This window comes from Panicum hallii, chromosome 6 (genome assembly GCF_002211085.1).
Source record: "Panicum hallii strain FIL2 chromosome 6, PHallii_v3.1, whole genome shotgun sequence".
Taxonomy (NCBI): Eukaryota; Viridiplantae; Streptophyta; class Magnoliopsida; order Poales; family Poaceae; genus Panicum; species Panicum hallii.
In genome coordinates this window covers 2,511,720-2,539,523 of record NC_038047.1, presented here as the reverse complement: position 1 = coordinate 2,539,523, position 27,804 = coordinate 2,511,720, and the positions used below count along the sequence as shown (strand labels likewise).

Genomic DNA, 27,804 nt, shown 5'->3' with positions numbered 1-27,804 from the left:
TCTCACCATACCAATTCGAATCTGCAAGGTTGTCAACCATTTTCAAGACAATGTTAAGCGTATATCCTTGAGGACACCTCCCACTTTTGACCGCGAATATGTGGCCACCAGACATGAACTTCCCCATTGGTGGTGCATTCCACATAGAGGGTACCAGAATGTCATGACAAGGCCTTTACAATGCGCTATTCCAGATTTCCAGTCCCAACTCCGCACCTGCTAGGTTTCACAACATGGTAGAATGTGGAGTCCAGACTGAGTGTCCCCGCAGGACTACCACGACTAGCATATGCCACCCTTTTGTGCACTAAGGTTGTGTGGTCCTTATTTACAAACTCACATACATGGTTGGAAACAGTAGTGGAATATAAATGCCATCATTTTTCATTAATCGGAAAAAATCACAGTACTGCTCAACACAACAGAATGACTGCCCAGGGGTTAGATAGTAGCTACTCCAAAGCATCGGGATGCCGGCCGAGCAACCGGCCTTGTGCTGGAAGCAGCGAGCACTGCCATTCGGTTTTGCCCTCTCCACGAAGAAGCTCCCCATCGACACCACAACCATTGTGAGTATTGCCAACCGGCCTAATCTTTACTTGTTTTACCTGCGAGCAATTGTTACAAAACCAAATACCACATATTAGTGGAAGGTAATTTGCAAAGCGAGGCAACTGATTGAAGCTGTCAAGTATCCTTATATTCTAGAAAAACGCAAGCTAGTAAGTTCAAGGATGTCTAGAATTGGTATTGTAAACCTGGTTACACTAATTACTGCAAGGAGTGATGTGAAGAAATACGAGTCAGTCAAGATACCTTGACATATTCCACATAAGGGAGTAGGAGATGCCAGCAAAGCTGATACGCGATGAAGAAGCAAAACAGTTTGAGTCTGCCACTTCCATGGACAAGAATCAAGTCCAGACTGCCATCATCATGCTGAGCTTTTGGTGCAATAACTGGAGAAAGTAACCCCCTTGCAGGCTTGCAAAAGTGATTGCAGACAAAAATGCCAAGAAACTCCCCTCTCCTGGTAATCCAGCTATCTTCAATCCTACCATCAACTTGTATACCTCTCCTAACCTTGCCATCATCAGAAAGCTGCTCATGAGATTTTTTAGTCTGTGGTTTCACTTCAGGATTTCTCCCTGGTGATAAAGGCAGATATTCCACCTCAAATCTGTATTGAGGTAATGACAGGAACTTCAGAAGGCCAGCAGCAACATAACGGAAGGGACCAAGCTGCAGGCGGAAGTTTTCAGATAGTTGCAGAACTGTGAAGAAAAAACAAAATGTTTTAGGCTATAAGCTGACTAAACACATGGTGCATATGAATACAGATATATAGAGGACAAGATGCATCACATCCAGAACATCTGGAATTCTGGCTTTTGCATTTAGTGTTATCAGTAGATAAGATGTATTAAGCAAGAATTACAAATAACAATGATGGCATGCTTGACATTCGTAGCGCAAATTTTGAAGCCTTTTAATAGTATCTCTATTTCTTGAGAGTACAAACAGAAGTGATTGAGGGAGTATTTCAATTACCCAGATATGAACCAGCATATCCCTTTCTAATCCTAATTAACTGTCAAGACCATGACTCGATGTTCTATTATTTATTGTTATCCTTATCTGCAAATCCGTTTCAAACCAGCCTCCTTGCAAAATTAAGCAATGGTTAGGCTGTCTAGAAATTTCCTTCCCCAGATCCCACCTTGTGTGGGAGTTTCAGCACTAGGTACGCTCTTTTCTTACCGCTCTAAGTCCTGCTATATTATATAGTTTCAAACATCCCATGTAAAATCTCTTTTATTCTTACTAAAACTAAGCCACAAATGATAATTAACACAATCATGCTAGAGGCCATACCTAACTTAAATTTGTCTGCCTAGCGAACAACTCAATTTTAAAAAAACAAAAAAAACATTCTATATAATTTCTAACCTAGATTGGCAGAATTGGAACCTAGTTAAGATATCAAGTGCATTAACATCAGAATTATATGTGCAGAAGAATGAAAAATTACCATCAGCTACAAAACCATAGTAGGAAGCTGTCAGACCAAAATGAGTAACACCAGCTTGGATCCATTTTACAGCAAACACATCTATTGGTGTGAAACCGCCCTGCAGAAAAAATGAACTTACAAATTAATATGTACTGTCAAGTTTGAAGATAAGACAAATCAGAGAGAAATAACTTCATGGTTGGACGACCTAGTATGAAATAGTTGAACATAATACTACGTCGTCCTTAAAAATATGACGTTTAGGACAAGCTAATTAGTTAAAAAATGAACTAATTTGCTTGTACTAAACATCATATGTTTAAGAACGGAGGGAGTATAACGAAATTACCTTAGCTAAAGCAATTGCAGCAGAAACAGGATCCCTGATGCCAAGAACAGTCCACACCAATGAATTATCAGAACCAGCAGGTATTATTCCAATGGGAAGCCGAATTGCCACTTCAAAATCATCTCTGCCAAGTAAACCATTCAAAACCTGCATTAACACATAGAAATATATCATTAGTAGGATGGATAAATTTTAGACCAAAAAAAAATCCAAAATGCTTCTACATATGCCCAGGGTGCACTTATGCCTACCACCAGTCGAAGCCTCAGACAAGTGTCAGTGCTACATGGTAGTCTAAACTAATACAGATAAGAACTTTTAGAAGTCAGCAGTAACTCTGAACTTAAAATGGTAGCTTTTATGAGAGCAATGAAAAAAAAAACATCCAACACATACATGGTTTATATATGTACTAAATGCAAAGAAAAAGATCACCCAGGTGCAATAAAGCAAAATGGTATCCCAGTTCAGTTCCTATAAAGAAAGAAACATAGGAACAGAGCTGACCTCATTTACAATTCCATCGCCACCAACACATACAATACCTGTAAACAAGAGAGAAGACAACATATTGAATAGTGAAATAGAATGGCACATGATGGAAATTTGCAAAAAAAAAATACAAAATTAGTATTACCATCAGGGCATTTGTTGAGGTCAACAGTAGAAGCAAGAACCTTTGCATGGCCAGCATATGCTGTTTCGACAACTTCCATCATGAAGCCTGAAAGCTGCAGGAGATCAAAATTCAAATGCAAAAAAATAATTATAGGTAAAGGTACTAAAGAAGCGTATTTATGATCTTCCACTCCAACACATAGAGAACCTATTTTTTGCATGATCTTGTGCGTACTATGTATTTTACATAACTAAATTGGTGACGATATTCATCTCACTGGATATGAAAGAAAGTTAGATAATACACATAAATAAGTGTAAATGATAAATGGAAACAGTTTTGACTGAAAAGTTAGGATCATATTACCCTTAACTTCGATTGCACTTTCTTGTAGAAAACATCCCGAGAGCTTCGAAATCCAGAATTAGGATTCAAGATGACAAGCACTTTACGAGCAGCTACCTGTGTTGTATTTGATTGGTCTTGCAAAACATTGACTGCTAAATAGTTGGGCACCTCTTCTCTGCAGGAAGTACTAAGGTCCGATGAACAGTGTGGTACAAGCTTCCTCTGGGTGAAAAATGAAGTGTTCCGCTGAGTTGATTTTTTTAACTTGCGAGGCAAAAGTTTCCAGTCTACTTGCAAACTCTGCAAATTAGTGGTATGGGAATGCTGAGAGTAGTTTCTTGAACGGCATGTATTGGAGGTGAAGCATCCGTTGATAGCTGCACTACAGGACACCTGCCATGATGATTACATAACATATGAGCAAAGAGCAAAGATACGTCCAATAACTTTGACAACATTAGTTAAGGTCCGCAGAGTGTCAACCAGATGGACCAAAAAATGACTGTAGTCAACAGATTATCTTTAAAGCAGGTTTTTTTATACATACTCGTTAAGGATGAAAGCAAACAGTTACACAGTAAAAGGATGAAAGCAAACAGTTAGACGGTACAAGAATATATCGAACAAAGCTGGTAAGATGTTTGATAATTTACATTACCATTGGTATCGCAGAAATTTGGTGCAGTATCAGACTTACAAAACAAATATACATGTCCTAAACATTCAATTAACCTTATGCTACATGACGAATTCACTTGCTGCATAAGATCTCAAACGCATTTTAGCTTCACCATTTTTGACACCAGGAGGACGCTAGAAACTTCACAATAATGTACAAGCAACATATTTTATGCTCATAGGCTATTCACAGGATAAAATTGAGATGTCCATCCCACTCCCACTCATCTTGTCCTTCCCCCAACTCCAGAAAGCAGGAATCTTTCCCCTCCGCGCGCCCTCGCTCTTTCACTCAGCACCCAAAGCGGATCGACAGCTACAGAAGCGGGCACAGCAAAACGAAGAAACAAGCAAGCCAAAACAAGGCGCAGACGACGAGGGCAGGGGAGAACTCACCGGGGATCGGACGAGGTTTCTCGAGCTCATGATCACTCTCGGCGCACGGCGGCTCCACGAGATCCAGCGACAGTCCCCCGACCCAGCGCCTCCTCCTCCTCCTCCTCCTCCTGTACTCGCCGCAAGGAAGCTGAGAAAAGCCGCCGCGCACGTGATCCGCGGAGGGGGCGGCGGCGGTGGCCCGGCGGCGTGGCGCGGGCCCGGGGATTTGGGAGGGGGAGGGGAAAGCTTGGACTGCCAGGCCGCCTCTCAAGTCTCAACGAGCCCTTTGTTTTTCCTGCGGAGAAATTTCATTCTTTTTTTGGTGGCCGTCTGATCGACTGGTCATGATTATCGGTCGATCTGGAAAATTTGCAGGTGCCAGGTAGGTATCAAGGGCTATGATCATGGTCGTTTACTGGTGTGTGGTGGCTATCTCACTATCTGTCTTTAAATAGGTGATGCTGATGCATACTTGCAATAGTAAATTCTTCACTGAAAATTTAACCCATTCTCTGTATGTCATCAAAAATTAAGCGATCCTCTCAATGCCATTGAAAATTTAACTCTATCTCTTATATACCACTACCGTTATAGCATAGTCATATGGCTGTTAACTGAAGATAAAAAAGATAATATTACCTCTAGAAGAGAAAGATGAATTATTCCTTATATGCCATTACATTCAACAACAATAGTGTATACATAAGAAATAACGCACACACCAATATATATTGCACAGATTATACATGTTTATAAGATCTCCATATTTATTGATTCACTAATGCACAGACCAAATGGACCACATATTAACTGATGTCACACATGCACAGAACAAGAATCTATTGATATCCAAATAAACAACAAGTCAAACAACTATAGATGTCTATATAGCATCATTGTTGTACATACAAGCAACCGTACAAGTAGTCATTGATATCCATAGAAGCATCCTTGCAATCAGCCATTGCTTCCATACAAGCAGCTATGCAGGTAGAGTAACAGCAACTACTAGTTATAGCTTAGCAAAAGAACTAGATTTGGTGTCACAAAGACCAACCAAAATAGGAGATGATAAAAAAAAAAGCATCAACACTAGTTCAGATCAGCAAGTGAAAGCTTTCTTTTGCTTTTGGTATGAGAGGCGCAGCTATCTTGTTGAGGGATCTTCCTTCTAGTACTCATTGCAGGATTATCATGTGGCAATGAAACTTCTTTTTTATTTTTCTTCCCTGCTGCCTTCCCTCTAGTTTTCTTCTCCCTGGGCTTGGAGGTGGTAGGTAGTGGTGTTGTCTCTCGTGCAGGAAGTAGCTCAAGTTGGTTTGAGCCACTTTCGGATTTACACATGAGTTATGTACGTGTGAAAAATTTACCAAGTATGATAATATGCATAAGCAATGAATATGATGTATACCTGAGAGAGTTTTTAGATCCTAAGCTAACCGAAATACTTTATCTGTAATACAGATATAATATTAGAATGTACAGATATATATCTAGGAGGAAAATTCATTATCTTAGGTGTTAGACCAATAGGTACAATACTACCTTCAGTACAACACTTATATCAGCGATGGCCATATTTCTTGCAAACTTTGCACAGATATAACCCTTTCTTTCTTGCTGTGCTACCTTTTGTACAACCTTTAAATCTTTGGTTCTGTCTTTTTACCCGCTGTAGATTTTATGAATGGTGGATGCATGAAAAAACCATTATCAGACTGTGGCCATTGTGCTTTGTTAGGCATGGCAGGAACGAGAGACTCATAAACAGCTCTGAATCAATTGAATAATAGTTGTCAGCATATTTCTTAAAAGGTTCCCTAAGATATGTGATGAATGGAATGTATGTTTGCATGAAATTCCTAATACTTGCCATTTCCTGCATGAACAAGTTCTTTCTTCTAGATCGCTTAACACCCACCTCTCCAAGAATATCTCCACTTCTATGGACATCCATATCCAAGTTCCTGCTTTGCTCCCTCAACTCCTTCATAATGTGTGGCAAAATGACCCCTTCAATCTTTGCTGAGACATCCTTTCTAATATCCCACTTATCCATAATAAGTTGTCTAATCATATCCATAAAGTCGTCCAAATTGAAACCCTTATATTTCTTTACCCAATTGTTGAAGCATTCTGCCAAATTATTTGTGACATAGTCAACCTTACAATAGGTCCAAAATTAACTTCTTGCCCATATCTTAGTATGATATTGCCTCGTATAATTCATTGCTTCTGAATTTTCTTCATCCATTGCATTTCAATACTTCTCAAAGAAGTATGGAGCCCATAAATATGCTGCTGCCCAAAGATGGTCCTCAAATATCTTTTTTGTATATCTTTTCTTTAAGTTCATCATCAAATGTAGCATGTATTTCCTATATTCTTCAACTGGGAACACTTTCTTAACTCCCGTCATCACTCCTTGTCCAGCATCTGTACGTACAGCTAAGCCTTCTGGTGATCCAATACTATATCTAAGATTTTGCATAAATCAGATATAATTTTTATTTGTTTCCGAATCCATCACTCCAACAGCAACCGGATACATCCAGTTGTGTCCATCTAAAACTACTGCACATACCAGGTGCCCCTTAAACCTTCCTATAAAAAATATACTATCTATTGATAAATAAGATCTCGATCCTTTTAGAAAGCCTTCAATGTATGGTTTCATAGAAAAAACAGCCTACTAAATCTGATTTTCCCATCAACTTTATGATGATCAATAACAACAAAACTTTCAGGATAGCACCTCTCCATCTCAGCCTTAAACCTGTACAGGTTGTTGAAGCTATTGTCCCGACTACCAAATAATTGTGTATGTGTCAATTCTTTACCTACATACACTCTGTTGTAGGGAACCTCTACCTTGTGCTTATCCTTTTATCCTCTTTAGCTTTCAAACTTGAGTCCTCCATTAGCCAATTCTTCACTTATTTACAGATCCAAAATTTTATTGCATTATTTACAACCTTGCTTCTTCTTGCACTAGAAGATATATGTCGCCGTGGGTTCTTTTTCACCTAGTATGAGAACAGCTAGTTATCAAATGTTGCAAAACAGAACTAGTAACAAAATAACAGCAATAATAGTTGCAATTACCTTTACGGTTTTTTCACCCTTAATTATAGAAGCATGCAACCTCCACCTGCATCCTTCTTCTTCCTTTCTTGAACAATAAGCTCTCAATCATTCTGGATCATTCTTTTTAGTGTCATACTCAAACTCATATTTGATAGCATGTTGAGAAAGTGCCAACTTAAATTGCTCCATATTAGGATATTGGCTGCCTACATTTATTGGTGGGTCATCTCGATCGTAGGCCGTAACTGGAACAAGTGGCAAGGGATCCTTACCAACTAAGTCATCCTCCTCCTCATACTCCTCGTCGGATTTAGAATCAGACGCAGAGTCACTTTCCTCAATCATATGTCTCTTATGAATAGCTAAGTACAAGCCTTCATCATCAACACTCACATATTCATTTTGTGGTTCAGGATTTGCCAAATTTTCATCATCATCAGGAGCATCATTAGGTTCATTTGTGCTAGGTTCACTTGTGCTAGGTTTATGTGTGCTAGGTTCAGCGGGCTGGCTTGTTTTTGGCTTAAAATATTGGCTGCATATTGGCTTATTGGACTGGCTTGCTGTAGCAAATGATGGACAAGCCATAGATAGGGTGCATGGGATATCAAGCACATCTGAATTTTCTAGGGTGTAGCACTCAGAGAAAGGCACAACATCCGTGGGATCAGTGTATTTAATGGTCATGCGAATTATCTTCTTCTCAATATGCTTGCTAAATATTTCAAGTAGTTCTTGATATGTTTGTGACCTGTGGGAAGCATTTTTTGACCTCATCATAGTAAAAAAACAAGCACTACTTCCAGGTAACCAGGAGGGTACTGATTAACAATTTCTTCGACGAGGTCTTTAAAATTGTATAGATCAGAATCCACAATCTTATTGAAGCTAAAGTATAAAATGTCATTCCTACACTTTTTAGGATTGCAACTGAGTCTGATTTCCAGCAAGTAACTTGACTTAGTATCCATCCTGTTAATGAACTGCCCGTCAAAACTAATTAACTATTGTTCCTCAGTTATTATAATCTAGTGTGGAAAAAAAGAAGAATGGATGAAGAACTCACCATGCAGGAAGCCAGGAACCGTCCAGGTTCTTGCTTGGCGTCCCCATCCCTCGTGCTTAGCCGAATCTTGTGCGGTTGGAGATTCAACACAGGAATCGGCGCGGGACTTGTACGCGGCGGCTAGGCGGGCTTGCTCCCGTAGCAGCTAGCATGCTGCTCCAGCACAACCACGCGAGCCACCCCTGCTCCCCAGCAGCTAGCATGCGCGATGGCTAGGCGGGCCCGCGTGCTACTCGAGCATAGCCACGCGAGCTAGCGGTGGCCAGGCAGCCCGTGCGCTGCTCAAGCGCGGCCACGCGAGCATGCGGCGGCCAGGTGTCCCGGCTCGCCCGCGGCCACGCGAGCAGCAGCAGCCAAGCGTCCTCGACCAGCGGCAGCAGCTCATGATGAGCGACGGCCAGGCGGGCCCGAGCGGAGCTCGTGCTAGCGGCAGCTGTGACGGGACCGGCCGACCGCGCGGGATCCAGTGGGGATCGACGCCGGGATTTTGGGGCCGTTCGATGGTGGGAGATGGATAAGGTTGGGGGGAAACTGAAGAAAACTTATATGGATAAGGTTTGGAGAGGGGTACAATCGGGAAAACGCTGAAAGATCTCAGCGGTTAAACAACGTTACACTCTATTTTTAGATAGAGATAACGGCAATGGCACATAAAGGATGAAATTATATTTTTCAATGATATTGAGGGGATGGTTTAATTTTTGATGGCACGTAGGGGATGGGTTAAATTTTCAGTGGCATAGAGGGAATTTACTCTACTTGCAATGCTCCTGTAGCAAAATGCTTCTAGAAAATCAGTTAGATTTTGACTTGCTAAATAAATAAATTGTTTGTGGCGAAAAGATCAAAAGGTTCAATATTTTCTTCCATCTAATGTTAAATACATGGGTCATATATTGTATTGTATCCTATCAACATATATCATGAGTCGCCAAAAATTGTGTGTTTGAGCTTATAACATTCCAAAAATCTAAAGCTATGGAAACAATTTTTTTCTAAAAGAGGAAAGTCACAGCCTACATGAAAATCACTCGTCGATTTCCATGCCAGCGGATTTAGCTGGCCTTCTCATACCATAATGTTAGCGTTAAGAAATTCCGTGACTATTAAAAGGTGTTTGGCAGGGTTCCACCGGAGGAGCGACAAGTTTTCCACTAAAAACAGCTCCTCGTAGAAAATATTTGGTAGGGCTTCTTCGGAGGAGCCGGAGATGGAGGTGGATAGAAGCCCTACCAAACACGGTTTAGGATTGCAAAATATAAAAGGGAAGTGAGGATTTTTTTGGAAAATAGTGGCGCACACTGGTACGTCTATTTTTTTCATTTTCAATCAAACGGAAATAAAAGGAGAGAGGAAAAAAAACAGTATCGCACCAAATCATGCTTGTCCGGGTCGTCGTCGTCACGCCATCGGCGCCTTCCCGTTTGTTTGTTTATTATCCCTCGCAGCTACGGCTACGCAAAGCTTTCCTTGTTCCCTCCCTCCCTCTCCTTCCCCGGACCGCACGAAACCTTCCCGAAGACGCCACAAATCCAACGCAATCCGGAATCCAGGCCTCATCAGATCCTCGCCTCCCTCTGCGAGGCTCCCATTGGGTTCCGCTCAGAACCGAGTCAACCCGTCGCAGCGCTGCGGCGGCTGGAGGATCTCGTCCTGCCGTACCACTTCGGCGGCGGGTCGTCGTCAGAACCCCCAAGGTCAGCTTGCTTTGCTCCTCCTGCGATTCTCTTTGTTTGCTTGTCAAGCTGGTGGTGGTGGTTGTGTGTGGTCGTCTGAGTAGGACGTGCAAGAACCATTCGATTCGAGAGCTTGGTGGGCGGCCGGGTCGGGCAGTGTCCGAATCTGCCGGTTCGAGAAGCTAGTGATTCGGTACCACGGGAGCTTCTTCGGTCCCTCATAGCTCATGCCTCTTGGTTTAGCGCTGCCCCTGGGCGAGTTCTTGCCGGTGGAGTAGGCGAGTAGCTGGCAGGGCTTGGATTCTTTAGCACAGCGCAAAGCCCTGCACAAAGGGGGTACATGATTTTTGCCCCTTTGTTTGTCAGTTGATGAGCTGATCCAATTGTGGCTACCGGCATGCCACCTCGCTTCAGCTGAAGAACCTTAGCCCACAGGATTACGTTCCCAATTCGGTCAGTCAGATAATTGTGCCGGGCTTGTGGTAATGGAAGAGTCAAAACCGGTGTTTCTAACTCGATAGTTGGAAGGAACATCAGATTAGCAAAGTTATGACCTCTTGCTGAATCTAACAAGTCATGGACTTAGGCAGTTAGGCAGGACAGGGTCACTGGTAGCACCATATTTATTTTAGAAAATGGATAAATCTCTGGCTTCCATGACTGCACACAGTCAAGTTTTACAGTGTATCTCAGCTCACAAGCTGATCACAAATAAGTTGCACCATATAGCTATTTGATCCTAGCCCCCAGTGTTCAGTTCCTTTTCCATGTTATTTCGTCATGGATGCATTACGTCCTGTTTGGTGGTGTCAAAAAATGCTGCTCCATGCCGTAAGCTTTTAGTGCTGTGCTCCTGATTACTGGCATGCGTATGTCTTTTTTACCACAGCACAAAAATCTTGGCTTGTGGACGTTTTCCCCCCATTGTTGAGGATATGTTATTTTTAGCAAAAACAGTAGGGGAAGTCCATACTGTGTTAAATATATTATAAGAGTATGAAACAAAAAAGGCAAAATTTTTAAATTGCCCCAGAAGGCAAAAAAACAAAGCCCAAGGGAACAAGTAGTGACTATGCTCCAAGCTATAAACATAGTTGAGGATATGTTAACCACTAACTGCTTGATACATGAAAGTCATTTGAAAGAAGAATTTTTCATCAAATACTAACATTGCGTTAAGGTGGTACACATTCGTTGTTACGGGCCAATTGGAGAAAATCAATAGTACACAAGGGGGTGCTTTTGTTGGTGCGATGTAAATTGTAAAGAGTAAACATTATCTTTGGCCTGCAATCTCTTGTCTTGTGTACCTATATATCATAGTTTGTTCTATTTGAGTTACAGACTGTTACTCACTTGACCTGGCCTTTTTTTAGATGGCTTCTTCAAATGATGAGGCTGAGCACCAGTGGATAGAGAATCTTAAGTCCGGAGGAGCTGTTCCTTGCCTAGCACCTGAAAGCTGTCCTGATGGCTGGGCTACACCTCCTGGTGATTCATTTATGGTCAGAGGCCCAGAATATCTTACAAACAAGGTAAAAATACCAGGTGGAGAATATCTTCTGAAGCCTCTTGGATTTGATTGGATAAAAGGACCAGCAAAAATCTGTGAGATCCTGAAAGACAAGAACCATCGTGTTAGGAAAGCCATTGATGAGGAGGCTTCACATGGTAAACAGCCTTTTGTCTGGGCTTTCAACTTGCAACTGCCCAAGGATAACTACAGCGCAATATTCTACTTTGTATCGCTGGAACCTGTACATGAAGGCTCTCTTATGGATCAATTCTTGAAAGGCGATGATGCTTTCCGGAACTCCAGGCTTAAGTTAATAGCGAATATCATTAAGGGGCCCTGGATTGTTCGTACAGCTGTGGGTGAACAAGCCATTTGCATATTGGGGAGAGCTCTCTCATGCAAATATGTTCAAGGATCAAACTTCATTGAAGTTGATGTGGATATCGGGTCCTCTATAGTTGCAAATGCAATTGTGCATTTGGCATTTGGTTATATTACAACACTAACTGTAGATTTAGCCTTTCTTATTGAGAGTCAAACCGACTCAGAGCTCCCTGAGAGACTTCTTGGAGCCGTAAGGTTCTCTGAGTTAAGTCCAGGTTCAGCTGGTCAGTACGAAAGGCAGTCTGAAGAGCATCAGGAAAGCACTCAGTCTCGGCCTGTTGGATTTTGGCAGGGTTTCTGGTCAAACAACCAAGGCAACCCAAGGGAACCATCCCCTAGCTTACAGAATACTAATGGAAATTTGCACAAAGAAGCAGCAAATGAAAATGCTAAATGGTAAGTACTTAGTGTCTTTTAAATTGCTTCTCATTAGAAGTATACCTTAACAGATAGGGGAAATATCTCTTGTGCACTTATTTTTCGATAAGAGAAAGAAAGAACGACTGTTGTATGAGTATGAACAGGGAGATCTATTGATAAGTTATGATGTGCCTCATGAGTCATGAACAGTCAACCACTTTCCTTTTCTTTGCAATTCTCTATGTTATCTTGAGGAGGCTACTCAATTAAATGTCTCCGCCACTGTGTTAGCATCATTATACTCTATGTTATACTCTTGAAATCTGTCAAATCGTTTTCCATGTTTGATGATGCTTTATCATGTGAAATGATGATATATCGCATGTGCTTCTCTCTTGCAGATATTCTTCAGACCCCTACTAGAAGAGATCTGTTGCCGCAAAAATAATTTTGGCGTCAACAAGATCAAAACCATGTCTTCATTATTTGGGGGTCAATTTATCCATTGATCACTGCATTACAATTCTTCAGTAGCATGATCAGTATCAGATAGTCCCAGGGCTTGTTTCTTTGCCTCCACATCTGCTGTAAAAATTATTATGCTGGCCACATACATGTTGCATAACTCTGTACATAAACTGAATGCCTCCTAAATGTTTTAGTATCCCATGGAAGAATGGTATGAAATTCAGGGGGAAAATGTTTCATTCTGCAGAATATGACAGTTGCAAGTATCTGCATTTCAAAAACAAAATTGTTCAGATTTCAGAACATTTGATTCTGGTAAAGATGGCGAGGAACGCATCTCTGGGGATGAAGTGTGATGAAAGCTACATACCAAACTGATAGGCACAAGGAAATAAACATATACTGGTGTACTGGTGTGGTGGTGGTGTCTTTTCTTGCGAGACACATTGCCTATCATGTCGACACCTTAAGTTTCATTACACATGTGCCTACATCTGAGATGCGTGAACTTCCATTAAAATTCGATGAGAAAACTTTAGAATTTCCGCAGTGATTTATAGCCTATTACAAAGAAGAGAATCCACCTATTAGAAACCTATATCAAAATTTTTGAATATAAACACCACACAAACTAAATCCCTGCAGCTCAAAATTTTCTTAGAAATTCATTACAAAAAGGAGGATTACTCAGGAGTTTAGTTTGAAAAAAAACTTATTTTGTTTTCGAGAAAAAATTTCCAGTAAGAGGAGAATTACACAAGGGGACCGGTAGTTGTTGCAGCTGAGCACAATAATTTGTCTGTTCTTCAGCCTCCTCCCCGCACAAGAGAGAGAAAGAGAGAGCTCTAGACTTCGACAGCCCCCCAAATCCCAATTTGCCAGCCACGAACCGATCGGCTTCTCTGCGAGCGGCGGCAAATCCGAGCCCCTCGCCGAGCGGAGGCGGCGAGTCCGTGATGGTCGCCCACCGGCGGGCGCGGACATGCACCATCGCCCCTCTTCCTCCTCCGCCGCCGCCGCCGAGTCGTCGTTGCCGCTCTCCCCCGCCGACGGCTTCCTCCGCGGTAAACGCGGCCTCCAATCTCCCGCTTCCCGTTTCGTTCTCGCTCCTCCGATGTGGATTTCCATCGAGCACCTCGCTAACTTGCGTGTTTTTTCTTTTTTTGCAAATTCCTCGGGGGATGTGGTGGCTGCGCAGTGAAGGACGGCGTAGACGGGATGATCAAGTACGTCGCCAACGAGCCCTCCGTCGGGCTCTACTTCGTCCAGCAGCACGCCCGGGCGTCCATGCCCATCCTCCTCGACGTCAAGGTTCCACCGCCTGGCCTCCCTCTGCCTCTCCAATCTGTTCCCTGTTTAATAATTAGCAGTGCTAAGGATGATGCCTTTGTCCATGTTTGAGTTGTGCTTTGGAGATTAACGTTCATATTATTTTATTGCTGAAGATTCAGCTTTTGGAGTCGCATATCACCCTAAGCGATGGACAAAATTAGAGATTTGACTTTATTGGAGACAGGTTGAAAAGATCAGATTTTTTGTGTGCCTGCTGCATTACTGACAAAGTAGATAGATGTAATTGATTAGGTTGCGCATATTTAGCAGCTTGTTAGTTAGTTGCGTTGTGGAATTGAGTAAATGTATATCCTTGTTATTGCCAGAGTACCGTGATACTGCTCAAGTGCTTGGTCTAATCTAATTTCTTGCTGTTTGTTATCAACTTGGTTCCAATGGTTTGAATACAGTCAAGCTTTAGTGTTGTTCTTGATTAGCAACTAAGGTTTCCAGTGATATAGGATTACATGATATAGTTTGATGAAAATTTTTCAGTCTCTTAATGGTTTCATGGCAAGGAACAGCATAATTTTTTTAGGTGTAAGATACAGTATCATCTGAATTGGTCACCTACTATCGCATAAAAAGTTTATATAAGAAACAAAGTAATATTTCTCTAGCAGCTGGTAGTCTGCTGAGCTGTCTAATGATGCGATCACCTCTTGGTACTCGGTACTACAAACCAAAGATATGGATTAAGCACATTTTTCTGTACGGCAGTAACATGAGTATTATTTCTGTCACCAGGATAAGCTTGTGGAAAAGACTCATGAGGTAACACTGCACACAGAAGACATGGAGGATTCTATTTGTGCTGTGAGATCCATGGCTGATTTTGGACTCCCGCTTGCTGATGATATGATCAACGACATCAGTAGATCGCTGCAAATAATGTCAAAGACTCAACCAAAGAGAGGGTACCGATAACTAATTCTTGGGGACTTTATTTTATTTTTACAACGATCATCTTAAAAGTATGCTGGACTTTTTGGTTCACTTTTTATGGTTATTCAATTTTTTATGGTTATTCAAGTCCTACCTTTTTTGCCTTATTCATTCAAGAACAGTCCAACTTGACATGTTATATATGTACCCTGAAGTTAATTTCTAAGATCACTTGTCTTTTACTTGAGCTCTCCAGTTAGGTACGAAATTCAGATCTTGCTTCATAGCACCAATGTACCACTATAAAACTTCGCTTGACAAATTCCCTTGTTATTACATATTATATCTGTTCTGAACATCATCTTGAGTAGTTGAGACAAAACTTTCATTGTATTCAGGTTGATCCAGAACCCCAGTTGGGGGTTCCAGTCAGGAAAATGCTCAGGAACTTGGGATGAATTGGGTGCTACCAATGGAAGTAGCAGCCGGAACTACCTCTCTTCAATGTTCAACACTGCCAAGCAAAAGGCGTCCAGTCTCAGGTGGCCACAGCCCGATTTTTCTACAAAAGATGACAGCAGCGAGAATTCAGCATCATCTGCTGCCCCAGGATCATCCCAGGCTGCTGGACAAGGTGCATCAACACCTGATACAGAAAGGGATGATCTCCCCATTTCAAGTCGACTCTCAGATGGTACAACCGCTACGAACAAGAGCTTGCCTGCTGCTGGTATCTCTGAAACTGTGGAGACTTACAATAAGTTCAAAGAAGAACAAGAACTGAAACTTCAGAAGTGGCTTAGAGAGTCTGAAGAAGCTGGAGATAATAAAGATTGAGTTTGTTATTAGATAACGGCTTCAGCTCTGCGTCATTGTTAGAGCATAAAAAAGCATCTCCTTTACTGGACTTGGTAAATTCCCAGCTAAAACACAACATGGTAACTTTTCATGAGCTTACTGGACTTTTCATGAGCCAGAATACTGTAATTTCTGAGATCCCTTTTGTCACAATTCTTATTGATCGATAAATCCAAGAGACCGAGAGTCATCAGTGTACTCTGAAACAGCCAGAACAATATAGCATTTTTACTTAAACACGATTACACCTGTACTGCGAGTGGAGTATGTCTGAAACAGCCTGAATATACTTGCATCAAGAGAAGGGGTGCCTAGTATCTTATACATTTGTCAGATCTCATTGCAAGATGAAATAATGAACAAAGCGTTTCCACCCTGCGTAGTATGTGTGTTCTTGTGATGTCACCTTGGTTACAAATACTTGACGTTCTAGACATGATCCGGTAAAAGTTTTCAAATTTTGATTTTCAGCAACCTGTAAAATAGCAAGTCTGGAAACATAAAAATTATGTTTGTATATTTGGCAAAATCTCGCAAAAATTATTTGCCTTGAAAAGTACTTTCCAAAAAAAATCTCGCAAATTTGTTAGATTTTATAAATATGATGTAATAGAAAATCTGTTAGATTTTACAAATGTTTTAACCGAAAAATAAGTGTTCAAAATTGTTGCATCCATGTGAGCGCACCACTGTTGTAGTTTTCGTTTACCCTTTCCTGCATAGACTTTTACAGCCAAATTATTTGCTTGGCACTCCGGAATGGTTTTGCAAATATGCGGCCGTCACGGAGCTGCAGAGGGACTTCCTGAAGTCGGCGGTCTCGGCTTCCAGGTGTTGGGCGCGCTGCCTTCGGTCACCAAGTTCCTGTTCTGAAGGCGGTACAAGATGATGCTGGCCCCATCCGCCGCCAGCAGGAGGAGCTCTTCATCCCTCTGATACAAACTCACAATTTTTTTTTGTTTCTGCCATAAGTATTTGAATTGCACTCAATTGATCTCTAACATGTTTTTCTAGGAAACCCATAAAATGTTGACATAATATATTTCCTTTTATTCAAGTACTCATTTGCATCTATATATTTTTTTAAAAAAATTAACAATTGGATTCCTAGCTAGATCCAACAGCTCCTGGTGTCTAAAGAAAGAATGTACAGGTTACCAGTCTTTCCGAGCAAATTAAATAGACCATGAGCATGCGTTGTTGAATGAGTGCATGCATTATCTTCCAATTCGGATGCCACCACACAAACTGGAAGAACTCTGAAAGCATTATCAGTTCTCCAGGGTGTGAGATCATATTGGTGATCAGTAATTCTCCAAGTCAATGAGAATAAAGAAAGAAGCACGCACAAAGAATTAATGCAGGTCTCCGTCAACATCTGCCGGCAATTTAGTGTAGTTAAGGGAGCATAAGAAACATACATGTGCCTTGTAGCTTATACGCATGCAATGGAAGAATGGCACACAGACGAAGAACTTTTTTTTTACGAAATACAGTCGTTGCCGCAAAAAAATTGCTTGGCCGACGATGATTCTCGCGCGCGACACTCTGGCCTGGGAGATCTGCTTAGCTCCAATGCAGATCCTTAGCTTCTTAAGATTCGAGGCGTGCCAGTTTGATCCTGCAACTGATAATATAGATAAAAAGAGCCGACAAGATAAATAAAAAGAGCCAATCGGCCGATATAGCGATATCAGCCGATGTCGATAGAATTTTAAACAATCAGCTATAAGTTTGATGTTGATCCTATCAGACAAATAATGAAGCGAAACAATCGGCCAATATTTATGTAGATTATTAAATGTAAGCTCGATGATTGAAATATACATCTGCTAGCTGGAGGTCCGATATAAAGATAACTTATCAGATAGCATTTCAATAAAAGCTATCGGCCAGTAGTCCGATGAAGATTGAGCAATAACTAATCGCAACAGAATCAACGAACCGATAACAATTAACCTACCGTTACCATTGGTCAGATCGGGCCTAACCGAGACAGCGCTAGCAGCAGGGCGATAAATCTAAAGCCACAAGCTGATGAATCTAGTTACGACAAGATATAAATTTAATAAAACCTTAAATAAAATCAAGACAAGAAGCTATCGGCTAATGAGAACCAATCTGATGCTTTCATTAATGAAATCAATATGTTATTAACAGCTAAGCAACAGATTCAAAAGATGTAAGCCGATAGATCTAAACAAGGCTAAAATAACTGTGATTCTATCAGATCTACCAAGAAATCTACCAAGAGGTAGAACGATGCAGCCTTACAGGATACGATAAGAATCGATAACTGGTAGGTGATTATAGCAACCGAACCAGATGGAGCAATCTAAGAGATCAAAACGATGCAGCCTTGAACGACACCAATATAGCTGATACAATTGCTAGGACCGGCGGAACTTAGGACTTACCCCTTCGCCGGAGATCGAAGCGATGCAGCCCCGCGTCAGGTGCCAAATTCCACCGGTGATAGAAAACCTCGGAAAAGAGGGTGGCGATGCACCAAAAGTTGTATATTGATCCAGAGATATATGATACAATAGCTGGGGCTTATATTTATACCTTGAGCTAACACAAAACTTTCCTAACAAGAAATACCTAAATAAAACTTGCACAATAAGAAATATCTAAAAAAAGAAATATTAAAATAGACGGACTCTAATTTCCCTTTTGTAGAGTCCTTGCTAATAAACCTTCATTGACCGATCGTGTCGTTCCTTCATACCAAATAATCTGCGTCCTTCCATGTACTCCATTGGCCATAAAATTACCGAATTTCGGTGCAAAGGTGAAGAACTTAACAAATGCAAGGATCTCCCCGATGGCGGTTAAACTCGATGCAGTCATATGCTGTCTGCTCGATGTCCTGTGCCAACATGTACAGGGTGACAGCTAGAACAGAACTTCTCCCAACCCGCCGCAACCAACTCGGCTATAGTTCTCGATTCCATTCTTTAACTGCGAATAATCCACCTTAGCTTGATCTTTTGGTTGACATTATGTTCCAGTTCCACCTCACTAAACAATATTTGCCTGCAGAAGAATAATGATGGCAATGATCTGACCACCGATAATGATGGAGTTCTTTACCAGCGTTAGGTACGGTGAGGTGTTGCTAGGTTTGTAAAGATTCCTTTTTCAGAAGAGTAAGACATCAAGCTGACAAGTATTATTTCTTGTTACTTCGTTCTAGTCCGTCAATGTTGTCTGTATATACACGGTGCGTTCATCAGCAAGCAACATCATCATATATCTGACTTCTGATCGACGAAATAATGTAACCGTCATTTCCTTATTATCACGAAGAGCATGCATGTGCACACTTCTGGATAATCCAACCATCCATGATCTATTCTAGCAGCTGAAGTGACACTTCTACAAAGATGCTCATTGCTACCTTTTTCAACGCAAATTTTATTTGGCATGCAATAATCTTTGACTTCGTGGAAGCCGTGTTCTATAGTCAATCAGCTGTCTCCAGTTCATTCTAGTCCCAGTTGAAAGTACTCCATGTCACTCTCCGTCCACAAATATTTCTCAGTTTTTTAGACAGATTAAGGAGCTTAGAGTTTTGTAAAAAATATGAGTATTTTTAAGATTTTCGTGACAGATTAAGGAGGGAGGGAAAAATGACTGTCGTTTCTCTCGGTCAATCACCAAGTTTACAGAGCTGCAATTTACCTGAGCTCGAAATCATTCAGACTCTACGGAACTGGCGCCACTAGATGTCATTGAGATTATTTTTTAAAAGTTTGCAAAAGAGCTGCATATCATTCTCACTGCCGGAGAAAATCACATCAGTGCCGGTCAAAGGGAGCTTTAGTGCCGGTCCCTGTAACCGGCACTAAATGGCCGGCACTAACGTGACAGTCGTTGGTGCCGGCTATATTGACCGGCACTAAAGGGCGAGTGTTAGTGCCGGTCCGAAATTCCAGCCGGCACTAACGTACCCGACCCGGCCCGGCTCCTGGCAACAAGGTTAGTGCCGGCTGGTATAACTGGCCGGCACTAAATCTTTTTTCCTATTTATCTTTTGTTTTTCATTTTTATACGTATGGCTATGCGTATTTCTACCGTATGCGACTATATAATCGTACTTTTTGCATTGCACAGTAATATTAGGACAGCATATTACACTAATATTATATATATATATATATATTCATCATGTATGGAACACTTAGGAGTTTAAAAGTACTTAAGATATTACAAATTATTAAGAACATCAACTATAGTAATTTATCAGCTTTCCCGTCGTCGGATCTTTTTTGGCGACGCTTGTACGGACATCGCCATAAAATTCGCCCTTAGGATTTATGACTTCATCGAGCAGGAATCCGCATATAGCTTCCTGAATTGCCCTGATCCGAGCCATTTCAATGAGTTATTCTTTCATCCGCCAATGCTGTCATATTTTTCGTTAAAAACATGAGAATAAAAGATAATGAATTAAAATGATGAGCAGATGTGATTGTGCTCACATACATTGAATGCCTCCACTGTCATTTGCCCTTTTTCACTTGCAAAAGTGTTGATCCACTCGCATACGTAGTATCCACATAAGTTGTTTTCTTGTTCCTGTCTCCAACACTATGGACAAATGTGGGTTAAGATATAGAATTTTTCTGATGTTTATTGCGAATGACATTAGTAGCGAGAGTATATTCATACCGGAAAATCAGTCACCCAACAAAGAGGCTCGATTTCACCTATGGGCAAGCCTATGTGTTTGCGGAGGTAGCGACGCCATGCGGTATTTACCACCTCGATGAGATCTTGGTACTTTGATTTATCTTGCCTTAACGAGTCGTACACTAAGACCTTGTGCTCGTCAATCCGAATACAAAGCAATATCCAATGAAAGCTGTGCATATACATACGCATAACCAATTAATGTTGATTAAAATAGTTATTAAATAGTATTATTAATACGAAGGGATTGAAAAAAAGAAGCTAACAAAGAACGACTCACTGATGGTTGTATGGCAAGAGAATGAAGGGACACATGCTATTCTTACGCAACCCCCTGTATATAATATTGACTATTTTTTCAGGCTTTTGCGCTACCGTTTTCTCGTGTATAATATCGGGGTCGAAGAACCCGACGTTATGGAAGTTCTTTTTTCGGCAAATTTGAATTTTTGACCTACGGGACACAAGAAAAACGGGGATCAGTCAACACACAAGGCTAAAAATAATGAAACGAGAGACAATACTCACATGCACCATACACTCACGAGGGACTTGTGAAGGGCATCTTGATGGTATAAATCGTAAAGTGCTTCAAACTCGATATATACATCATCTGCCTCCCGCCAGAAATGCTCGTCTTTAATCCGGGCTGGGAACATCTCTAATTCATTAGCTTTAGATTGCACGGCATACTATTTGTGTAACTCGGCCATTCTTGTTGGTAGGAATGGTAGCAACTCTGGCCATATCAAAGGTTCACCAAGTACAAACTTTTTCCTGCCGCGGGCATTCTGTAGGGCCTCCCCAAGCAACTGAGCCCTTGTTAGATCAGTTTGCAATATCATCCCAGCCATGGTCAACGGATCTGTTGATTCATCAGGACATTCTTCATGCGGCACTATCAACGGAGGGATTGATTGTTTGGACTGCTCTCCGAGCTGGGGAACGGTCTTTACATTGATCCGTCGATTCTTGGGGTTGTTGTAGCACTTTCTGATCTGCCGATCATAATCCGACTCCCTTTATTTCTCCTTGGTGGGATCTTTAATGAAGTGTTTAATGAAGTGTGCCTTCGCAACCGGATCTATTTCTGGCTTCTTGTTCGCAGCCTCCCTCAGTAGCTTGCGCTTCAGCAAGAAGGTTTCAAACGATTCTTCTGCCTCTTTCTCTTCTGGAGCCTTCGCTTTCTTCTTTCTTTGCTGCTTATGAAATGGCTGGATCGAAGGTTCCGTGTATGCCTTCTGTCGCTGACTCTGATTTTGTTGTGCGGCTGGTGATGATGCCGAAATTGGCTCGCTTTGTGCGGCTGGTGATAGCGGATCCATGCTGGGGTCCCGTGCAGGCGGTGGAGAAGGTGGGCCAACACTAGGATTCCTGTCATCAGCTGGCGTTGGTGATCTTTGCCTTGAGCACCGAGCAGAATCTGTGGCTGCTTGCACCAATCTTATGTCGCGCTTTGGCCACGCAATCCATGTGTGTACGGCATGTTGTAGTTCTGTTTCTTCAGGACCTATAGGGATCGGGAGGTCCAAGTCTTCCCAGCGTTCTTCAGTAATTCGGTCAACAAAGACTCTGGCGAATCCTTCAGGAATTGGCTGGCAATGTATTGTCCTGCCTTCTTCTTGGACTTCCGCATAACCCTCAGCACAAACTTTGAGTTTTTCCCATAAAGAACCAGAAGCTCACATTGGGTCCTAACGGGGATGTCGTCGATGGGGTCCCTCATCCTATCGGCACCCAAAGTAGGGTGCTCTGTGGAAGCAACACTGCTACGACGCTGAGAAGGGGTGCTGAACTCCACATTGGCAGCTGGTTGGTCCGAGCGTTGCCCAACTGCTGCCTCAAGTGACATTATCCGGTTTTCTAGGCTACAGATCTTCTCTGCCATTACTGTCTTGCTTCTGCATCGGCTTCAGTAGGTTTCGAGATCTTCGGAAAAGCCATATTTCCATGGAACTACGCCCATGCCTTCCGTCCAGTGTGTTCCGCATTCCCAAGAGCGTAAGTCAGCTCGTCATTCTCTCTGTTGGGCTGGAAGGTTCCTTCTTCCGTACGCCTCATTGTGTCGTCAAGTCTCCGCATTCCCAAGTTAGTGCCGGCTAGATATGCCGACCGGCACTAACGTGCGTTTTGACCGTTGTGGCAGCCGTCTGACTGTTGGGGGGATGGCACGTTAGTGCTGGCTAGGTTTTCTAGCCGGCACTAACGTGCCCGCCTTGCACTGTTCAGGCACGTTAGTGCCGGCTCGTTTTTGACCGGCACTAACGTGCTGGTACCGATAGACCATTTTCTAGTAGTGTCTGTTAAGAAGAAAAAGAATTTGTTTACAACGCGGGTCTGACCGGGCACACGCACACGGTTTTGCTACATCTTTAGCGTCTTATGCAAACAAGATTACAACAACAAAAAAAACTGAGCCGGGTGTCATTGAGATTCACCGTTGCGAGTTGCTATAGCAATGCAACGACTTCCTTAAAAGGCACTATAAAATACGGCAATCATGGCTTGGAGCTACTCAGCCCCTCCGTCCTAGTAGCTCTCTCCAGTCATGGAGGACTGGCTCTACTACTCCCTCTCCATCGCCTTCTGCCTTGCCCTCTCCCTCCTCTCTTCTCTCCGGCCGGCCACCGGAACGCCGTTGGCCGTGCCGTCGCTCCCGCCCGGCCCAACAGCGCTGCAGGCAAACGGACAAGCTTTGGCATTGAACTCATCATCCGCACCGCCCGGTCCTGGTACGGCCCGATCCTCACCATCTACTTCCTGTCCACCCCGGTCATCTTCGTCGCCGACCGAGCGGTGGCGCGCCGCGTCCTGGTGCAGCGCGGCGCGGCCTTCGCCACCAGGCCGCCGGCCAATCACCCCACCCGGATTTTTACCAACGACCAGCACACGATCACGTCCGCCGCGTACGGCCCGCTCTGGCGCGTGCTCCGCCGCAACCTCGCCGTCAAGGTCCTCCATCCATCCTGCCTCCTCCGGCACGCCGCGGATCGCCGACGCGCCGTCGCGGGACTCGTCGCGGGCGTCGCTCAGCGGATGCGCGGTGAAGGGGTGGTCGTCGTCGAGGGGCTCCTGCACCGTGCCTTGTGGCGCGTGGCCGTGATCATGTGCTTCGGCGACGGTCTCGGCGACGCCGTCGTCGCGTCCGTCACGGCCCTGCAGAGGGAGTACGTTCTTGGCGTCGGTGGTCGGCTTCCAGGTGTTCGGTGCGGTGCTGGCGATCACCAAGCTCTTGTTCCGGCGCCGGTTGAAGGGGATGCTGTCCATCCGCCGCAGGCAGGAGGAGCTGCTCGCCCCTCTGATTCGAGCACGCAGAGCGCGACGTGACGCTGCCACCGATGATGGCAACATTGCAGACGAGGATTGCTACGCGGACTCGCTCCTCAGCCTCCGGATCCCCGAGGACGGCGTCAGAAACCTAACGGAGAGCGAGATGGTGTGCTTGTGCTCCGAGTTCCTGACCAGCACCACGGACTCGACCGCCGCCGTGACGCAGTGGATAATGGCGCACCTGGTGGCGCAGCCAGAGATCCAGGCGAAGCTCGGGGCCGAGATACACCACGTCGTCACCGGCGCCGGAGCAGGCGTCGACGACGAGCACCTGCGGCGGATGCCCTACCTCAGGGCAGTGGTACATGGTTACTAGTTTCGGTAACTGCTATAATTAATTCTCCATGCAGACGTCTAAAAAAAAAGAAATTAATTGGGTCCTTACAAGCTGGTCCAAAAGCTAAAGTTGCATTCCGAATATGTAAACATATAATAGTATTATTTGTGGGACAGAAGGGGCAAGAGTTTATTAGAAGCAGATATATGGTTACTAGTTTTGGTTAATTGCATTGTTCTATAATATAATGGAGGTTAGTCCCAAATAAGTGTTATTTCAGAGTTCAAATCCCCCGCATGGCGGCACATCGCCTCAAATCACGGACGAGATGGCCATTTTCTGCTCCGATCCCTCGCTCGGTTGCTCCATGGTTTCGTCGATGAGGTGGATGGAAATCAGATAGAGCTGGCCTTGGGCATGCGACGAGAGGGCGGCAGGTGGCGAGCTATTCCATCGCTACGCCGCTGGCGACCTCCTCTCTCTTGCCCAGATGCGTGTAGCAGCTGGAGATTGCTCCTCGTCGAAGGATGCCGGCGGTCGGCCTTGACGGGGAACCACCAGAGGAGCAGGACAACCTCGACAACCTGCTTGGTACGTGGAGATGATGTTGGGATTGTTTGTTCCCGTGTGGCAGTATATAATCTCACATGGCACAGTATGTGATTTTGGGTGCTGCAGTAAAAGCAAATTAAGATGGTAACACACTTTTCTTGATGTTGCAGCAAGAGATACTATTTGTTGCTTCGGTCTTTTGTCCATGTTGCATTAGATGTTTTATGATGCTTCAGTACCTGATTTTGCAAAGTCGTAATTCTTAGGTATTAGAGAAAACGAGGGATTCGGATCAAATGTTGCATGAAACATGTACATTTTTTTTGTGATGGGAATTGTTTTCTGTGGAAAGCCGTGCTAGTGAGCTGTTATGATAATTATATCATATACATTTGATGCTACAAGAGGTAAATTTGGATGTTACAGAGTTTGTTTCCATTTGTTACAACGGTCCATCCGATGTGAAAATTTTCCATTGGACGTTCGAGCGCTAGCAGTGTCGTTAAAGAAATGCTCACACCAAGAAAAAAAAATTGTATGAAGAAGCATATGTATCCAATCAATCAAATGATTAATTGATACTATTTTTATAGTTCCAATCCATACACATTTATTCAGGTTCAATAGAACGATACGGATAGCTCGTCTTCCGATCACAGCTACTATCTCCGATCACAACTACTATGATTAATTTGGGCTATGTCTCACGACTAGAATTGTGTCTGTGAAATTTGCTAGAAATTTAGTTTCTTTCTGAACATAGGGAGCAGGTACTTAAGTCAAATTTTCATAATGGAAAAGACGAGTAATTTAGAATTTAGAGTAGATTAGATCTAACAACTACTATTATCAATAATAATGGTTAACTATTGTGATCGAGCACATGCATGATGTGCAGCAGACCTGCAACAATCTCTGAGATCGCAACGCATGTTATTAAAATGTTGTAAGCATGTAACTTGCAAAAGATAATAAAATGATGCAACTGAAGCTGCTCAGTTCCTTCGTCTTCCGTCTTCAGCCATGGAAGACTGGCTCTACTACTCCGTCTCCATCACCTTCTGCCTTGCCGTCTCCATCCTCCTCTCTTCCCTCCGACCAGTCACCGGAAAGCCGCAGCTCCCGCCTGGTCCACCACTGCTGTCGTTAATTGGTCCGCTCCTCTTCCTTGGCCGCACGAACTTCGGCATTGAGCGGATCGTCTGCGCCGCCCGGTCCCGGTACGGCCCGGTCTTCACCCTCCACCTGCTCCCGTCTCGCCCGGCCATCTTCGTCGCTGACCATGCCGTGGCGCACCGTGCGCTGGTGCAGCGTGGCGCGGCGTTCGCCGACAGGCCGCCGGCCAACCTCCCCTCCCGGATTTTCTCCAGCAACCAGCACAACATCACGTCCGGTGCGTACGGCCCGCTCTGGCGCGTGTTCCGGCGCAACCTCACCGGCAAAGTGTTCCAGCCGTCGTGCCTGCGCCGGTTCGCCGGTGCTCGCCGGCGCGCCGTGGCGGGGCTCGTGACCGGCATCGCACGGCAAATGAGCGGCGACGGGGTCGTCGTCGTCGAGGGGCTCTTGCACCGGGCCATGTTCCACGTGCTCGTCAGCATGTGCTTCGGCGAGGGGCTCGCCACCGACGCCGTTGTCGCGTCCGTCGAGGCGCTGCAGAGGGAGTTCCTGACGGCGGCCATCGGCTTCCAGGTGTTCGGCGTGTGCCCCGCGGTCACCAAGCTCGTGTTCCGGCGCCGGTGGAAGAGGATGCTGTCTCTCCGGCGCCGGCAGGAGGAGCTATTTGTCCCTCTCATACGAACGTGCCGCGCGCAACTCGGCGCCGCCGCCGTTGACTCCTACGTTGACTCTCTCCTCAGCCTCCGGATCCCCGAAGACGGTGGCAGAAGTCTCACTGAGGACGAGATGGTGAGCCTGTGCTCCGAGTTCCTGGTCGCCGGCACCGATTCCACGGCTGCGGTGGTGCAGTGGATCATGGCGAACCTCGTGGCGCAGCCGGAGGTCCAAGCCAGGCTTCGGGCCGAGATCCACCAGGTCGCCGGCAATTGTATCCAAGAAGAGCGCCTCACGCGGATGCCGTACCTCCACGCCGTGGTGCTGGAGGGGCTCCGGCGCCACCCGCCGGGCCACTTCGTTCTGCCACACGCGGCGGTGCCGACGGCGACCGAGGACAGCGGCGGCGCGACGCTCGAGGGCTTCCGCGTGCCGCGGCACGCGTCGGTGAACTTCACGGTCGCCGCGATGGGGCTCGACGAGGCGGTCTGGCCGGACGCGCGGCGGTTCCGGCCGGAGCGGTTCCTGCCCGGAGGCGAGGGCGCGAACGTTGACCTCACCGGCGGCAAGGAAATCAAGATGATGCCATTCGGTGCCGGGCGCCGAATCTGCCCGGGGATGGCGCTGGCGCTGCTGCACCTGGAGTGGTTCGTGGCCAGCCTCGTCGCCGAGTTCGAATGGCGGGAGTTGTCCGGCGAGCCGGTGGAATTCAGCGAGAAGCAGGAGCTGTCCGTCGTGATGCGGCGGCGGCTCCGTGCCAGCGTCGTCCGGTGCACAAGGAGAGTGAACTGCTAATGCAACTCAAAAGGTTTTTGAAATTGTTTCTGCTACTTGTTTGCATTGCCTCGCTTGTTGGTTGAGTCATAAGCACGTGATTCTCTTTCACTAAGTTCAGCTAAATTTCGCATGAATATATCTTCCTGCAGTTCTTTGGTAACTGGTGATTCTCTTTCAGTGAAGTTCAGCTTGTTTCAAATGGTTTCAAATTTCGCCGGAATTTCATCAAAATTTCACGAAATTCACGTTTTTCACATGTCAGCAGAAAATATTAATTTCGGATAAAAAGTTTCATAAAAATTAGAATTGTATACTCAATATATAAGTCCTACTACGAGTGCCAACATGTAGCGCAGTGGTTTTGCATTGTAGAGAGCAAATC

General features: G+C 44.2%; 4 protein-coding genes, 1 long non-coding RNA gene and 1 pseudogene across 5 annotated transcripts; 4 read left to right on the top strand and 2 right to left on the bottom strand.

The window, feature by feature from the left end:
* Window positions 1–200: 200 nt before the first annotated feature.
* LOC112896604 (sphingoid long-chain bases kinase 1-like) lies at window positions 201–4,723 on the bottom strand. Its single transcript, XM_025964627.1, has 8 exons — window positions 4,405–4,723; window positions 3,349–3,723; window positions 3,001–3,094; window positions 2,871–2,908; window positions 2,364–2,510; window positions 2,033–2,132; window positions 817–1,274; window positions 201–608 (listed from the first exon to the last, which is right to left on the bottom strand). Exons 1-8 carry the CDS (start codon window positions 4,432–4,434, stop codon window positions 453–455), a joined length of 1,398 nt encoding a protein of 465 aa, XP_025820412.1. The 5' UTR covers window positions 4,435–4,723; the 3' UTR covers window positions 201–452.
* A 1,155-nt stretch (window positions 4,724–5,878) lies between these two features.
* Window positions 5,879–8,875, bottom strand: LOC112896463. The gene is made up of 3 exons (XR_003229460.1): window positions 8,540–8,875; window positions 7,492–7,583; window positions 5,879–7,412 (listed from the first exon to the last, which is right to left on the bottom strand). It is a non-coding gene; the product is annotated as an uncharacterized LOC112896463 (long non-coding RNA).
* A 1,100-nt stretch (window positions 8,876–9,975) lies between these two features.
* On the top strand, window positions 9,976–13,192 carry LOC112896837 (protein ENHANCED DISEASE RESISTANCE 2-like). Its single transcript, XM_025964962.1, has 3 exons — window positions 9,976–10,236; window positions 11,592–12,511; window positions 12,877–13,192. Coding segments are annotated over exons 2-3 (921 nt in total). The 5' UTR covers window positions 9,976–10,236; the 3' UTR covers window positions 12,878–13,192.
* Window positions 13,193–13,722: 530 nt separating this feature from the next.
* Window positions 13,723–16,277, top strand: LOC112896838. The gene is made up of 4 exons (XM_025964963.1): window positions 13,723–14,007; window positions 14,142–14,254; window positions 15,023–15,192; window positions 15,559–16,277. Exons 1-4 carry the CDS (start codon window positions 13,926–13,928, stop codon window positions 15,995–15,997), a joined length of 804 nt encoding a protein of 267 aa, XP_025820748.1. The 5' UTR covers window positions 13,723–13,925; the 3' UTR covers window positions 15,998–16,277.
* Window positions 16,278–23,264: 6,987 nt separating this feature from the next.
* LOC112898562 lies at window positions 23,265–24,592 on the top strand (annotated as a pseudogene).
* A 1,306-nt stretch (window positions 24,593–25,898) lies between these two features.
* On the top strand, window positions 25,899–27,556 carry LOC112897922 (cytochrome P450 89A2-like). Its single transcript, XM_025966326.1, has one exon. It carries the CDS (start codon window positions 25,899–25,901, stop codon window positions 27,438–27,440), a length of 1,542 nt encoding a protein of 513 aa, XP_025822111.1. The 3' UTR covers window positions 27,441–27,556.
* The last annotated feature ends 248 nt before the right edge of the window (window positions 27,557–27,804 follow it).

Excerpts from the sequence above, each read along its gene's own strand:
- LOC112896837 (XM_025964962.1), top strand. The coding sequence starts at position 11,592 with ATGGCTTCTTCAAATGATGAGGCTGAGCACCAGTGGATAGAGAATCTT.
- LOC112896838 (XM_025964963.1), top strand. The coding sequence starts at position 13,926 with ATGCACCATCGCCCCTCTTCCTCCTCCGCCGCCGCCGCCGAGTCGTCG. Across the intron at positions 14,255-15,022 it reads CCATCCTCCTCGACGTCAAG|GATAAGCTTGTGGAAAAGAC; the intron begins GTTCCACCGCCT and ends TTCTGTCACCAG. Across the intron at positions 15,193-15,558 it reads AAGACTCAACCAAAGAGAGG|GTTGATCCAGAACCCCAGTT; the intron begins GTACCGATAACT and ends CATTGTATTCAG.
- LOC112897922 (XM_025966326.1), top strand. The coding sequence starts at position 25,899 with ATGGAAGACTGGCTCTACTACTCCGTCTCCATCACCTTCTGCCTTGCC.
- LOC112896604 (XM_025964627.1), bottom strand. The coding sequence starts at position 4,434 with ATGAGCTCGAGAAACCTCGTCCGATCCCCG. Across the intron at positions 1,275-2,032 it reads CTATGGTTTTGTAGCTGATG|TTCTGCAACTATCTGAAAAC; the intron begins GTAATTTTTCAT and ends TTTTCTTCACAG. Across the intron at positions 609-816 it reads CTTATGTGGAATATGTCAAG|GTAAAACAAGTAAAGATTAG; the intron begins GTATCTTGACTG and ends AATTGCTCGCAG.